This window comes from Ranitomeya variabilis, chromosome 3, assembly GCF_051348905.1.
Source record: "Ranitomeya variabilis isolate aRanVar5 chromosome 3, aRanVar5.hap1, whole genome shotgun sequence".
Lineage (NCBI taxonomy): Eukaryota > Metazoa > Chordata > Amphibia > Anura > Dendrobatidae > Ranitomeya > Ranitomeya variabilis.
Window position 1 is genome coordinate 125,510,679 of NC_135234.1, and position 16,001 is coordinate 125,526,679.

General features: G+C 41.2%; 1 protein-coding gene across 3 annotated transcripts in view; it reads left to right on the top strand.

Annotated features, from left to right (window-relative positions):
• ADGRG2 (adhesion G protein-coupled receptor G2) overlaps positions 1–16,001 on the top strand; it is a 225,666-nt gene that overhangs the window by 42,511 nt on the left and 167,154 nt on the right. For all 3 annotated transcript variants that reach the window (XM_077294653.1, XM_077294652.1, XM_077294651.1), the window contains exon 2: positions 5,620–5,738. In XM_077294653.1, coding sequence (XP_077150768.1) covers positions 5,621–5,738 — 118 coding nt within the window. In that variant the 5' untranslated portion in view covers position 5,620. The remainder of the gene's footprint in view (positions 1–5,619; positions 5,739–16,001) is intronic.

Sequence of the window (16,001 nt, forward strand, 5' to 3'; positions counted from 1 at the left end):
GAGACGCCGGGGACAGACACCGGAATGTAAGTATGTACTGTTTGTTTTTTTTACGTTTACGCTGGTAACCAGGGTAAACATCGGGTTACTAAGCGCGGCCCTGCGCTAAGTTACCCGATGTTTACCCTGGTTACAAGCGAACACATCGCTGGATCGCTGTCACACACAACGATCCAGCGATGTCAGCGGGTGATCAAGCGACAAAAGAAAGTTCCAAACGATCTGCTACGACGTACGATTCTCAGCAGGATCCCTGATCGCTGCTGCGTGTCAGACACTGCGATATCGTAACGATATCGCTAGAACGTCACGAATCGTACCGTCATAGCGATCAAAATTGCCACTGTGTGACAGTACCCTTAAGGTACCTTCACACGAAGCGACGCTGCAGCGATAGCGACAACGATGCCGATCGCTGCAGCGTCGCTGTTTGATCGCTGGAGAGCTGTCACACAGACCGCTCTCCAGCGACCAACGATGCCGAGGTCCCCGGGTAACCAGGGTAAACATCGGGTTGCTAAGCGCAGGGCCGCGCTTAGTAACCCGATGTTTACCCTGGTTACCAGCGTAAAAGTAAAAAAAACAAACAGCACATACTTACATGCGTCTCCCAGCGTCTGCTTCCTGACACTGACTGAGCTCCGGCCCTAACAGCACAGCGGTGACGTCACCGCTGTGCTTTCACTTTCGGGCCGGCGCTCAGTAAGTGTCAGGAAGCAGACGCTGGGGGACGCATGTAAGTATGTGCTGTTTGTTTTTTTTACTTTTACGCTGGTAACCAGGGTAAACATCGGGTTACTAAGCGCGGCCCTGCGCTTGGTAACCCGATGTTTACCCTGGTTACCAGTGTAAAACATCGCTGGTATCGTTGCTTTTGCTTTCAAACACAACGATACACGGCGATCGGACGACCAAATAAAGTTCTGGACTTTATTCAGCGACCAGCGACATCACAGCAGGATCCTGATCGCTGCTGCGTGTCAAACGAAACGATATCGCTAGCCAGGACGCTGCAACGTCACGGATCGCTAGCGATGTCGTTTCGTGTGAAGGTACCTTTACTCATTGACTTCTAAAGAAGAGTTATCAAGGCATGTTGTAATCTGTGCAAAGGGCAATGCAGAGGAAAAGAAAGGAGGTGAGACGTTACCATTGTCATTTATTCTAAATATAGGATCAAGTGTTATCTTGTGTATATAGAGGTGATACCTTTCATTGTAATCCTACCTGCAATGATTATAGCATTGTAACATTGCTGAAAAGCCATCTGTACAGAACAGGGAGTATTAGTCTAGCATTAGGTTTACTAGCCAGTGTGACAATTGCATGATTTACAGTCTTTTTTTTAATATACAGGAGATAGTGATATAGGAAAAAATATTTAATTATATATTTTTGAAATTTTTTTATATTATATATTTTAGTATATCTAGTATACTGTATATATTTTAGTATATCACAAAAGTGGGTACACCCATCAAATTGTAAAGTAGTCGGTGTACAGCTTGAATCATAGTGTAAATTTGGTGTGCCCTTTATTTAAATAACTCACCACACAACCATTAAACATAAAACAAAAGTGAGTACATCCCTAAGTGAAAATGTCCAAATTGTGTCCAATTAGCTATTTTCCCTCCCCGGTGTCATGTGACTCATTAGTGATAAAAGGTCTCAGATGTGAAAGGGGAGCAGGTGGGATAAATTTGGTGTTATCGCTCTCACACTCCCTCATACTGGTCACTGGAAGTTGAACATGGTGCCTCATGGCAAAGAACTCTCTCAGAATCTGAAAAAAAAAGAATTGCTGCTCTACATAAAGATGGTCTAGGCTATAAGAAGATTGCCAACATACTGATATTGAGCTGCAGCACGATGGCCAAAACCATACGGCGGTTTAACAAGACAGATTCCACTCAGAACAGGCCTCACCATGGTTGGTAAAAAAAGTTGAGTGCACAAGCTCAGCGTCATATCCTGACATCGTCTTAAAAAAATGATGTTTGAGTGCTGCCAGCATGTCAGTACTCAGACCATACACCACACACTGCATCAAATTGGTGTGCATGGCTGTCATCCTGAAAGGAAACCGGTTTTAAAATCGATACAGAAGAAAGTCCGCAAACAGTCTAAAGACACTGAAGATATGAAGAACCATGTGTGGTCTGATGAAACCAAGATAAACTTATTTTGTTCAGATGGTGTCAAGCGTTTGTGGTGCAACCAGGTGAGGAGTACAAAAACAGTGTGTCTTGTCTACAGTCAAGCATGGTGGTGGGAGTATCATGGTTTGGAGCGTCATGAGTTCTACCGGCTGTGGGGATCTACAGTTCATCGAGTGAACCATAAATGCCAACATGTACTATGACATACTAAAGCAGCGCATGATCACCTCCCTTCAGAAACTGAGCCGCACTGCAGTATTCCAACATAATAATGACCCCAAACACACCTCTAAAGTGACCATTGCCTTGCTAAAGAAACTGAGGGTAAAGGTTCTGGACTGGCCAAGCATGTCCCCAGCCCTAATCTCTATTGAACATCTGTGGGGCATCCTCAAATGGAAGGTGGAAGAGCGCAAGGTTTCTAACATCCACTTATTGATATACCTCGTATTTTCAAAAGTTAAAGCCGAAAATGCCAGGCATGTTTCTGCATTTCTTATTCCTCATTGTATGTAACTCTGTGCTGTGAGATGAGGGAGAGAGCGGTTAATCGGTGAAGGAGGTGGTGTACGCTTAATGTTTATAGAGAAAGTGCTCATTCAGACATCCGTGAATCATGTACAGGTGCTTCTCACTAAATTAGAATATCATCAAAAAGTTAATTTATTTCAGTTCTTTCTGCTGAAACATACTAAGGGACCTTTTTAAATGCTTAGGAAGCCTTTGCAGGTGTTTTTTGTTATGGTTATTATTCTAATTTACTGAGATAATGACTTTTGGGTTTTCATTGGCTGTAAGCCATAATCATCAACATTAACAGAAATAAACACTTGAAATAGATCACTCTGTTTGTAATAACTCTATGTAATACAGTACAGACCAAAAGTTTTGACACCTTCTCATTTAAAGATTTTTTCTGTATTTTCATGACTATGAAAATTGTACATTCACACTGAAGGCATCAAAACTATGAATTAACACATGTGGAATTATATACTTAACAACAAAGTGTGAAACAACTGAAAATATGTCTTATATTCTAGGTTCTTCAAAGTAGCCACCTTTTGCTTGGATGACTGCTTTGCACACTCTTGGCATTCTCTTGATGAGCTTCAAGAGGTATTCACCGGAAATGGTCTTCCAACAGTCTTGAAGGAGTTCCCAGAGATGCTTAGCACTTGTTGGCCCTTTTGCCTTCACTCTGCGGTCCAGCTCACCCCAAACCATCTCGATTGGGTTCAGGTCTGGTGACTGTGGAGGCTAGGTCATCTGGTGTAGCACCCCATCATTCTCCTTCTTGGTCAAATAGCCCTTACACAGCCTGGAGGTGTGTTTGGGGTCATTGTCCTGTTGAAAAATAAATGATGGTCCAACTAAACGCAAACTGGATGGAATAGCATGCCGCTACAAGATGCTGTGGTAGCCATGCTGGTTCAGTATGCCTTCAATTATTAATAAATCCCCAACAGTATCACCAGCAAAGCACCCCCACACCATCACACCTTCTCCATGCTTCACGGTGGGAACCAGGCATGTAGAGTCCATCCGTTCACCTTTTCTACGTCGCACAAAGACACGGTGGTTGGAACCAAAGATCTCAAATTTGGACTCATCAGACCAAAGCACAGATTTCCACTGGTCTAATGTCCATTCCTTGTGTTCTTTAGCCCAAACAAGTCTCTTCTGCTTGTTGCCTGTCCTTAGCAGTGGTTTCTTAGCAGCTATTTTATCATGAAGGCCTGCTGCACAAAGTCTCCTCTTAACAGTTGTTGTAGAGATGTGTCTGCTGCTAGAACTCTGTGTGGAATTGACCTGGTCTCTAATCTGAGCTGCTGGTAACCTGCGATTTCTGAGGCTAGTGACTCGGATAAACTTATCCTCAGAAGCAGATGTGACTCTTGGTCTTCCTTTCCTTGGGCGGTCCTCATGTGAGCCAGTTTCTTTGTAGCGCTTGATGGTTTTTGCAACTGCACTTGGGGACACTTTCAAAGTTTTCCCAATTTTTCGGACTGACTAACCTTCATTTCTTAAAGTAATGATGGCCACTCGTTTTTCTTTACTTAGCTGCTTTTTTCTTGCCATAATACAAATTCTAACAGTCTATTCAGTAGGACTATCAGCTGTGTATCCACCAGACTTCTGCACAACACAACTGATGGTCCCAACCCTATTTATAAGGCAAGAAATCACACTTATTAAACCTGACAGGGCACACCTGTGAAGTGAAAACCATTTCCGGTGACTACCTCTTGAAGCTCATCAAGAGCATGCCAAGAGTGTGCAAAGCAGTAATCAACGCAAAAGGTGGCTACTTTGAAGAACCTAGAATATAAGACATAATTTCAGTTGTTTCACACTGAAGGCATCAAAACTATGAATTAACACATATGGAATTATATACTTAACAAAAAAGTGTGAATGTACAATTTTCATAGTCATGAAAATACAGAAAAATCTTTAAATGACAAGGTGTGTCCAAACTTTTGGTCTGTACTGTAGATAGCTCTGGCAAAAAATTAAGAGACCATTGCAAAATGTTCATTTTGCCTGATTTTTCTCTTTATAGGTATCTTTTTTAGTAAAATGTGTTTTTTTTCCTTTTATTCTATAAACTTCTGACAACATGTCTCCGAATTTCAAAGCAATGAATTTTGTATTTTTTTCTGAATTGGAGAAATAGTAATAATTAAAAAAAAACTCTGCTCTCAGATGTCAAATAATGCAAAGAAAACAAGTTCATAATCATTAAGACATATTTTCAGTTGTTTCACACTTTTTTGTTAAGTACATAATTCCGCATGTGTTAATTCATAGTTTTGATGCCTTCAGTGTGAATGTACAATTTTCATAGTCATGAAAATACAGAAAAATCTTTAAATGAGAAGGTGTGTCCAAACTTTTGGTCTGTACTGTATATGAGTTCCACTTTTTGTATTGAAGAACTGAAATAAATTAACTTTTTGATGATATTCTAAGTTAGTGAGAAGCACTTGTTTGTGTTCTGTCCATGATTTTTACATATAGTACATGTACCCATTAAAGTCTATGATACCATTCACATGTCTGTGTTTTTTTGCCCACCATGTATCATTACTTTTATGTATGAGAAAAATCACTGATTTTGAATGAGGCCTAACAGAAGGCATTGAGAATACATATAAGTCAAAATACGGAGGTAAAACACTTTTCTGGCTGCAATAACTAATGTATTTGTACATCTATTTCTTTTTAAGGGATCATTGTCATAAAGGAGAGTAGCAGTCCTTTTACATTTGTTTTGTCTGGGACATGAGTATCCATAGTAATTTTTTTCTTTCTTACCTTCCCTGGACACATCAATAATGGTCACCTAGTGGTGAATAACCCCTTTATTAAATGTGAATATGGCAAAACTATACCTAAAATGTTATCTTTCTTCTTAAGCCAGATGTTCTGAATACTGTTTTGTGTTTTTCAGGATGTTGCTCTATGGTTTCCTGAGTTCATCAAGTGGCAAAACAAAACATCGTCCTGTGAAATTAAAGCATATTCAGCCAATATGTATATTGATGTGCATTCTGACTATCCCAACAATAGGTAAGAAATTCAAGCTCCCTAGACAGGACATTGTCTCATTTTAATTGCTTTCCCCAACTATGAATAGGTTTGTTATACAAAGGAAATAATTCTCAGAATAACAAGAAAAATGTCAATATAATCATTTACATTAGGATAAGGAAAGCAGCACCCTCATCACATCTCAATTAATTCCGGTTATGTTTTTTTTGTAGAGTAAATGTATTTACATGGAATAGTATAAATCTGTGTGTACAAAATACAAATATGAGTTTTTCTGTAACCACCCATGTAAAGAATGTAAGTGTGCTAGACTGAAGGGGCCAATAGAGGCGTTTAGGTGCGGCGCTGCACTTAATCAGTATCATTTTGAACTTTGTCCAGTCTTTCAATTAAGCTTTTATCAGAGTAAAGTTTCTTTCAGCAGCAACTAAAGGGGCAGAACCACATAAGACATGCACGGCTGTGCTTGCGTCACAACTCACTTTAGAAAAATGTTCAACTTTTAATGTAAGCGTTTAATTCACAATTCGGGTCCATAGAATCATCTTTTCACTTAACCTGTCACCTGCCTAGAAGTGTACACCTGTTTGTGCTGGTAAGGTGTGGTTTCTGACAGTAAAGTAGAAATAAGGGTAAGCGTGACACTAGTGATATGTCACATCAGCTGACGTTAAAAAAAGGATATTTCAAAATACAGTAAGTGACTAACAAAGGAATGTGGCTGCTTTTAGTGTAAAGCTTGAATTATTGTGGGTGGGGAAATGCCATACAACGCACACAGAATGACTAAACATATATGTTCTGAGCACGCAGTGACTGCACCTGTGTTCAGCAACTGGTTTTTAAAGGGTTTGTCCCACAACATCTTTTCTGGAGTGCACCGCTCTTCTGACGCCAAACTTCATACTTATTTCTACTTGATTGTTTGGACCCGCCATGCATTCCTGATACTGTTATATGAGGCAGTTTTGCCACTGTAGCATTGGAGGAGGATAGAATCAATGAAAGAGAACCTGCCATCAGGATTTTTTACCCCAAATTAATGGCACACATATAGAGACGCATTAATGCTGATGAAATCTTTACATTTCTTGTTTTAGAGAAATTCATAATTGAAATTGCATGCTAATGAGTTGCAAATGCTTTGGGATGGCCAACGCACTTGCAGCTCTCCCTATTCTCCGCCTGCTGCCTGCCTCCTTTCACTGACTGACGGCTCATGTTTCAGTGCCTGTCATTCAAAGACAGGAGGCAGGCAGGAAAAAGGCAGAGAAGTAGGATATGTGTATGTGCAGTGCTTACCCCAATGCACTTGCAACTCATTAGCATACAATGTCAACTATGGCTTTCTCTAAAACAGCAAAGCTGATATGTACAAGAAAGCGCCTGTATAAACATGCCATCAGGCAAGGCAGCACAGTGACTCAGTGGTTAGCACTGCAGCCTTGCAGCGCTGGAGTCCTGGGTTGAAAGCCCACCAAGGGCAACATCTGCAAGGAGTTTGTATGTTCTCCCAGTGTTTGCAGTAGGCATTGGTGGCATTCAGATGACCTATGTCTAATTGGTGTGGATCTCTAGCTTTCTCACTGATGTCTAGAAAGAGGAGACAGACATAAAAGGTGCTGAATTGCTATTCTTACACAGTGCTGGGTCAGGAGTGGCCCATTTTACCCATTAGTGTAGTTTGTAGTGCTTGGACCAACAGACACTGATTATATTTTTTTTTAATCGATATACCAATTGTAAAAGTAGGAAAATTCTGGGAATATAAAATCCTTGGAATTGTGAAGCATATAATACACTACAGTATAACAGTATATAGTCTCCCCTGGTATATGGTACTAGTCCATTGCCAGCTGCATTCTCCTGCATTAACCAAAGCTGTTAAAAGGAACCTGTCAGCACAATTTTGCAAGTTAAAGTAAAGACATGACGTATTGGGGCTTATATACAGATTAAATTGTTATCTTTGGTGAAGAAATCTGCTTTGTTGTTCTTCTTTATTCAGCATTTTATTTTTTCTGGTAATGAAGATTTCGGTGCACTGGGGCAGGATTGTGCATTGGGTCTTTTCCTCCTTCGCCCTCCACCTGCCTCCAGTGTTTGAAAGACAGGTCAGTACTTTTCTACATAACCTGCCTCCTGTTTGAAGTTTTGCGCCTGTGCCGTCATTGTCGCAGGCAGGCATGTGGAAATTGATTTCCCGGCTAGTCTTCAATAAACTTGCACCTCGGGCAGCACACGGACAGATTTAGATCTTGGCTCAATTGCGCCTTGTGGAGCCGTCCGCGATATTGATGGCACTGGCGCAAAATTTCAAGCAGTCATTGAAAAAGTAGTGACATGTCTTTCAAACATCAGAGGCAAGCAGAGGAGAAGACAGTCCCGTCCCTGTGCACCAAAATCTAATTAGCATTAAACTACAAATGGAGATTAAAGAAGATCCACAAAGCAGATTTTTTCATCAAAGGTATGAATTTAATCTGCATATCAATCCCATCACGGCCATGTCTTTACTTTAACTTGCAAAATTGTGGTGACAGGCTCTCTTTAAGAGTCTAGGAGCTTACTAGATACTATGCTATACTTAGTTTCAGTATATTTTTATGAATATATTTCTGAAAAAAATGATTTTTTTCTTGTTTAATTGGAATTAGTCATCAGTTGGATGAAGTCCAGGCATCACATTTTTTAAAGGAAATTATAGCATTCAATTACTATGTGGCTTTTGGATCCAGCTACGGCAAATTAAAATAAATGTTCCGGTTTACAATTTCCATTTCGAGATCTGGGAAGGAAATTGAATGAATGATTCTTTGACTTAAACTGAAGGAATTTCTATAGGGCTCTGTAAAACCTAGCTGTCAGTTTACACTTATGGCATGCATTTTATAGATTACATCAGTTCACATAAAACAACATGATGTAGATTTTTGCCATGTACAACTTAACTTTTTGTGATTACATAAAATGTTAAAATACTGTATAAGGTTATGTGACAGTGTTCAGGTATTGCAGCAGCTCCACATTGACTGATGTTTCTTTAGTTATATCGATTCATGAATTACCAAAAAGAGTCTTTAGAATATTGTAAACTAGAAGAAAATGTAATGTTGCCTATTATTCATCTATCTAATTGCTTGAAGATGCATTTGCCACTCACAAATCATTAAAGGGATTGACTTGTCAGAAAATATTGAGGGCCTATCCATAGGCTGCTATCTTTATAAAATGCTGCTGTCAATCTTTTATAGCAGCACTTACAGTGCGCTGTCTGAGGGAGTATCATTGTACTTGTCCAATCCCCACCCCACCCACATGATCGTAGGGTTCCAACTAGTTGTATCACAACTGGGAGTCTTCTGAAAACTGTGGCTGGATTTCATAGGAGTCCATAATTTCTTTTGCTATACACTGCAATACCGTGGTACAGTGGAAAAAAAAATGTTTTTAAAATATGAAAAATAAAAAATATATAAAAGATCAAATAATCTCCCATTTCCACCATTAAAAATAAGGAAACATTTTAAAAACATAGACACGTCTGAAAAAGTCCAATATATCAAAGTATAACATTGATGCCAAAATTGCATTTTTCTGTAGCCGCAAGACAGCAAAAAATGCAATAATACCTGATCATTAGTTATCCTAAATGCTTTTTTTTTGGAAGTGCATTTGAACAGCAAGGTGGCTTGTTGTTGAAGGGAAAGAAAAAAAAAAATCTATAAATCTTCAGCATAGCGAGTGTGAGCGAGCTGAGTGTGACCTGAGCGTAAGTGTGGACGGCGGTAAGTGTGACTTGTGATTCAGTGAGGAGGTATTTGGAAGGCCTTTAACAAATACCTGTGTGAATTTGTGTGAGTTGCTGAATTGGGAGTAGCTATATTCACAAGGGGTTAACCTAGGGTGGGCGGTCATAATCAAGGGTTTATAAGGGGCAGCTGTTTGGGGCTCAAGTCCTTTTTGGAAGTGCATTTGAACAGCAAGGTGGCTTGTTGAAGGGAAAGAAAAAAAAAATCTATAAATCTTCAGCATAGCGAGTGTGACCTGAGCGTAAGTGTGGACGGCGGTAAGTGTGACTTGTGATTCAGTGAGGAGGTATTTGGAAGGCCTTTAAAAAATACCTGTGTGAATTTGTGTGAGTTGCTGAATTGGGAGTAGCTATATTCACAAGGGGTTAACCTAGGGTGGGCGGTCATAATCAAGGGTTTATAAGGGGCAGCTGTTTGGGGCTCAAGTCCTTTTTGGAAGTGCATTTGAACAGCAAGGTGGCTTGTTGTTGAAGGGAAAGAAAAAAAAAATCTATAAATCTTCAGCATAGCGAGTGTGAGCGAGCTGAGTGTGACCTGAGCGTAAGTGTGGACGGCGGTAAGTGTGACTTGTGATTCAGTGAGGAGGTATTTGGAAGGCCTTTAAAAATACCTGTGTGAATTTGTGTGAGTTGCTGAATTGGGAGTAGCTATATTCACAAGGGGTTAACCTAGGGTGGGCGGTCATAATCAAGGGTTTATAAGGGGCAGCTGTTTGGGGCTCAAGTCCTTTTTGGAAGTGCATTTGAACAGCAAGGTGGCTTGTTGTTGAAGGGAAAGAAAAAAAAATCTATAAATCTTCAGCATAGCGAGTGTGAGCGAGCTGAGTGTGACCTGAGCGTAAGTGTGGACGGCGGTAAGTGTGACTTGTGATTCAGTGAGGAGGTATTTGGAAGACCTTTAACAAATACCTGTGTGAATTTGTGTGAGTTGCTGAATTGGGAGTAGCTATATTCACAAGGGGTTAACCTAGGGTGGGCGGTCATAATCAAGGGTTTATAAGGGGCAGCTGTTTGGGGCTCAAGTCCTTTTTGGAAGTGCATTTGAACAGCAAGGTGGCTTGTTGTTGAAGGGAAAGAAAAAAAAAAATCTATAAATCTTCAGCATAGCGAGTGTGACCTGAGCGTAAGTGTGGATGGCGGTAAGTGTGACTTGTGATTCAGTGACTTTGGAATCAGGGAGTTTCCAAGGGAGGAATTGCTGTCGGTTTTAATTAATACTTGTATTTATTTTTTATTTAACGTTTCTGTCTGGTGCAATCCCCATTAGGAAATGTGCTCCACAATTGTTAATGCCATCCAGTGCACATCTTGCCACATGTATGCAGTCCTTGACCAGCCGGTCGAGGGTGCATACTGCTGTGCGAGATGTGAGCACGTTGTGCATTTGGAATCGCAGATTCAGGATCTAAATGTGCAGCTGGCAACACTGAGATCCATAGACAATATGGAGATGAGTCTTCTGCTCACAGAGCAGACGCTCAATGGGATAGATGAGGAGGGGGATGGTAGGATGGAGCTGCAGGACAGTGAAGTAGGTAGCTGGGTGACATTCAGAAAGCGGGGTAGAGGGAAGAGTGCCAGGGAGGCTAGTCCTGATCTGGCTCACCCCAATAAGTTTGCTAAGTTGGCAGATGAGGGGGGTACCAGTACAGGGGTAGCACTGCTGCAGCCAGGCATGTCCTCTGAAAGCCGGAGGAGTGACTGCTCCAGTAAGGAGGGAAATAGGAGAGCAGGGCAGGCCAGACAGGTGCTGGTAGTGGGGGACTCAATTATTAGGGGAACAGATAGGGCAATCTGTCACAAAGACAGGGATCTGTTGTGAATTAGACTTTTTTGGCTCCCTCTTGTGGTCACTAGTGATATGACTCTGGGATTGTCTTTCTTCAGTTTTGGCACCCACCTGGGTCGTTAGTCCAGGGGTGTTGCTATATAAACTTCCTGAATTCTCAGTCTGGTGCCTGGCACCGTTGTAATCAGTTCCTCTCTGTTTGCTCCTGTCTGCTGGTCCTGGATCTTGCAAAATTAAGCTAAGTCCTGCTTCTTTGTTTTTTTGGTTATTTGCATTGCTCTTATTTTTTGTCCAGCTTGTACTAAATGTGATTCCTGATTTTGCTGGAAGCTCTAGGGGGCTGGTATTCTCCCCCCGGGCCGTTAGACGGTTCGGGGGTTCTTGAATATCCAGCGTGGGAATTTTGATAGGGTTTTTGCTGACCGTATAAGTCATCTTACTATATTCTGCTATTAGTCAGTGGGCCTCTCTTTGCTAAATATCTAGTTCATTCTTACGTTTGTCTTTTCTCCTTACCTCACCGTTATTATTTGTTGGGGGCTTGTATCCAACTTTTGGGGTCTTTTCTCTGGAGGCAAGAAAGGTCTATCTTTTCCCTTCTAGGGTTAGTTAGTTCTCCGGCTGGCGCGAGACGTCTAGAACCAACGTAGGCACGTTCCCCGGCTGCTGCTATTTGTGGTGCTAGGTTTAGATATACGGTCAGCCCAGTTACCACTGCCCTATGAGCTGGTTTTTTGTGTTTGCAGACTTGGTATTTACTTTTGAGACCCTCTGCCATTGGGGTCATAACAGGGATCGTCGAACGGTGTGCTGCCTACCTGGCGCTCGAGTCCGACACATCGCTGATCGGGTGGACAGATTACTGGGAGGGGCTGGTGAGGACCCAGCGGTCATTGTGCACATTGGCACAAATGACAAAGTTAGAGGTAGGTGGAAGGTCCTTAAAGATGATTTCAGGGAATTAGGCTGTAAGCTGAAAGCAAGGACCTCCAACGTGGTATTTTCCGAAATACTGCCTGTACCACGTGCCACGCCAGAGAGGCAACGGGAGATTAGGGAGGTTAATAAGTGGCTCAAGAATTGGTGTAGGAAGGAGGGGTTTGGGTTCCTGCAGAACTGGGCCGACTTCTCAGTTGGCTACAGGCTCTACGCTAGGGACGGGCTGCACCTCAATGGGGAAGGTGCAGCTGTGCTGGGGGAAAAAATGGCTAGAAGGTTGGAGGAGTGTTTAAACTAGGGATTGGGGGGGAGGGTATTCATTTTATAGGAGGGGAAGATAGTTCAGATAGAGACCTGGGCACAAATAAGGAAGTTGGGGGTGGTGGTGGCATGGGGGGTGGGGTTAGAACAGTTAGTAATTTAAGAAAGAATAGAGGTACAAAGAGGAACATCAAGTGCATGTATGCCAGAAGCCTTGCCAACAAAATGGACGAATTAGAACTAATGTTGTTGGAGCATAATTATGACATGTGGGGATATCTGAAACGTGGCTGGATGAGAGCCATGACTGGGCTGTTAACTTGCAGGGCTATAGCCTTTTCAGAAATGACCGTACAGATAAGTGAGGGGGTGGGGTGTGTCTGTATGTAAAATGGACCTTAAAACCCATCCTGCGTGATAATATAGGTGAATCTAATGAAAATGTGGAGTCCCTGTGGGTGGAGATAAGGGGAGGGGGAAAAAATAATAAATTACTGATAGGGGTTTGTTATAAATCTCCAAAAATAATGGAAGCAATGGAGAATATCCTCGTAAAGCAAATAGATGAAGCTGCGACTCAAGGAGAAGTCATTATTATGGGGGACTTCAACTACCCTGAAATAGATTGGGGAACAGAAACCTGCAGCTCCAGTAAAGGTAATCGGTTTTTGACAACTATGAGAGACAATTAACTTTCACAACTGGTTCAGGTCCCAACAAGAAGGGGGGCACTGCTAGACCTAATATTAACCAACAGGCCAGACCGCATATCAAATATAAGGGTTGGGTGTCACTTGGGGAATAGTGATCACAAAATAATAAGTTTTCATGTCTCCTTTAATAAGATGTGTAGTAGAGGGGTGACAAGGACACTAAACTTCAGGAGGGCAAATTTCCAACGGATGAGAGAGGATCTTGGTGCAATTAACTGGGACGATATCCTGAGACATAAAAGTACACAAAGAAAATGGGAGACGTTTATTAGCATCCTGGATAGGACCTGTGCACAGTATATACCGTATGGGAATAAACATACTAGAAATAGGAGGAAACCAATATGGCTAAATAGAGCTGTAAGGGGCGCAATAAGGGACAAAAATAAAGCATTTAGAGAATTAAAGGAAGTAGGTAGTGAGAAGGCATTAAATAAATACAGAAAATTAAATAAAGTCTGTAAAAAGCAAATCAAGGCAGCAAAGATTGAGACAGAGAGACTCATTGCCAGAGAGAGCAAAAATAATCCCAAAATATTCTTTAACTACATAAATAGTAAGAAACTAAAAAATGATAGTGTTGGCCCCCTTAAAAATAGTTTGGGTGAAATGGTCGATGAGGATGAGGAAAAAGCCAATATGGTAAATGACTTTTTTTCATCAGTATTTACAAAAGAAAATCCCATGGCAGACAAAATGACTAGTGATAAAAATTCCCAATTAAATGTTACCTGCTTAACCCAGCAGGAAGTACGGCGGCGTCTAAAAATCACAAAAATTGAGAAATCTCCGGGCCCGGATGGGATACACCCCCGAGTACTGCAGGAATTAAGCACAGTCATTGATAGACCATTATTTTTATTCTTTAAAGAGTCCATAATAACAGGGTCTGTACCACAGGACTGGCGTATAGCAAATGTGGTGCCAATATTCAAAAAGGGGACAAAAACTGAACTCAGAAATTATAGGCCAGTAAGTTTAACCTCTACTGTGGGAAAAATCCTGGAAGGCATTCTAAGGGATGCTATACTGGAGTATCTGAAGAGGAATAACCTCATGACCCAGTATCAGCACGGGTTTACTAGGGACCGTTCATGTCAGACTAATTTGATCAGCTTCTATGAAGAGGTAAGTTCCGGACTGGACCAAGGGAGCCCAGTGGATATAGTGTATATGGACTTTTCAAAAGCTTTTGATACGGTGCCACACAAAAGGTTGTTACATAAAATGAGAATAATGGGGATAGGGGAAAATATGTGTAAGTGGATTGAGAGCTGGCTCAGGGATAGGAAACAAAGGGTGGTTATTAATGGAGCACACTCGGACTGGGTCGCGGTTAGCAGTGGGGTACCACAGGGGTCAGTATTGGGCCCTCTTCTTTTTAACATATTTATTAATGACCTTGTAGGGGGCATTCAGAGTAGAATTTCAATATTTGCAGATGACACTAAACTCTGCAGGGTAATCAATACAGAGGAGGACAATTTTATATTACAGGATGATTTATGTAAACTAGAAGCTTGGGCTGATAAATGGCAAATGAGCTTTAATGGGGATAAATGTAAGGTCATGCACTTGGGTAGAAGTAATAAGATGTATAATTATGTGCTTAATTCTAAATCTCTGGGCAAAACCGTCAATGAAAAAGACCTGGGTGTATGGGTGGATGACAAACTCATGTTCAGTGGCCAGTGTCAGGCAGCTGCTACAAAGGCAAATAAAATAATGGGATGCATTAAAAGAGGCATAGATGCTCATGAGGAGAACATAATTTTACCTCTATACAAGTCACTAGTTCGACCACAGTTAGAATACTGTGCACAGTTCTGGTCTCCGGTGTATAAGAAAGACATAGCTGAACTAGAGCGGGTGCAGAGAAGAGCGACCAAGGTTATTAGAGGACTGGGGGGTCTGCAATACCAAGATAGGTTATTACACTTGGGGCTATTTAGTTAGGAAAAACGAAGGCTAAGGGGTGATCTTATGTTAATGTATAAATATATGAGGGGACAGTACAAAGACCTTTCTGATGATCTTTTTAATCATAGACCGGTGACAGGGACAAGGGGGCATCCTCTACGTCTGGAGGAAAGAAGGTTTAAGCATAATAACAGACGCGGATTCTTTACTGTAAGAGCAGTGAGACTATGGAACTCTCTGCCGTATGATGTTGTAATGAGTGATTCATTACTTAAATTTAAGAGGGGACTGGATACCTTTCTGGAAAAGTATAATGTTACAGGGTATATATATTAGATTCCTTGATAGGGCGTTGATCCAGGGAACTAGTCTGATTGCCGTATGTGGGGTCGGGAAGGAATTTTTTTCCCCATGGTGGAGCTTATTCTTACCACATGGGTTTTTTTTGCCTTCCCCTGGATCAACATGTTAGGGCATGTTAGGTTAGGCTATGGGTTGAACTAGATGGACTTAAAGTCTTCCTTCAACCTTAATAACTATGTAACTATGTAAAATGGTATTGATAAAAATGTCAGCTTTCCCTGCAAAAGACTAGTCCTCACACAGCTCCATTGACCAAACAATGAAACTGTGACTTGCCTTGAAAAATAGCGACCCAACTTAATTTTTCTTAATGTATTTTTGAATTTTTTTTCACTGCCGCAGAAAAAAAATTATTCTGTATAATCTTACTAATGTGGAGAATCATATTGCCAGGTCATTTTTGCCATATAATGAACACAGTGAAAATAAAATCCAAGAAAAAAATTTTGGAATTGCAGGGTTTTTTGCAATTGGAATTTTTGTCC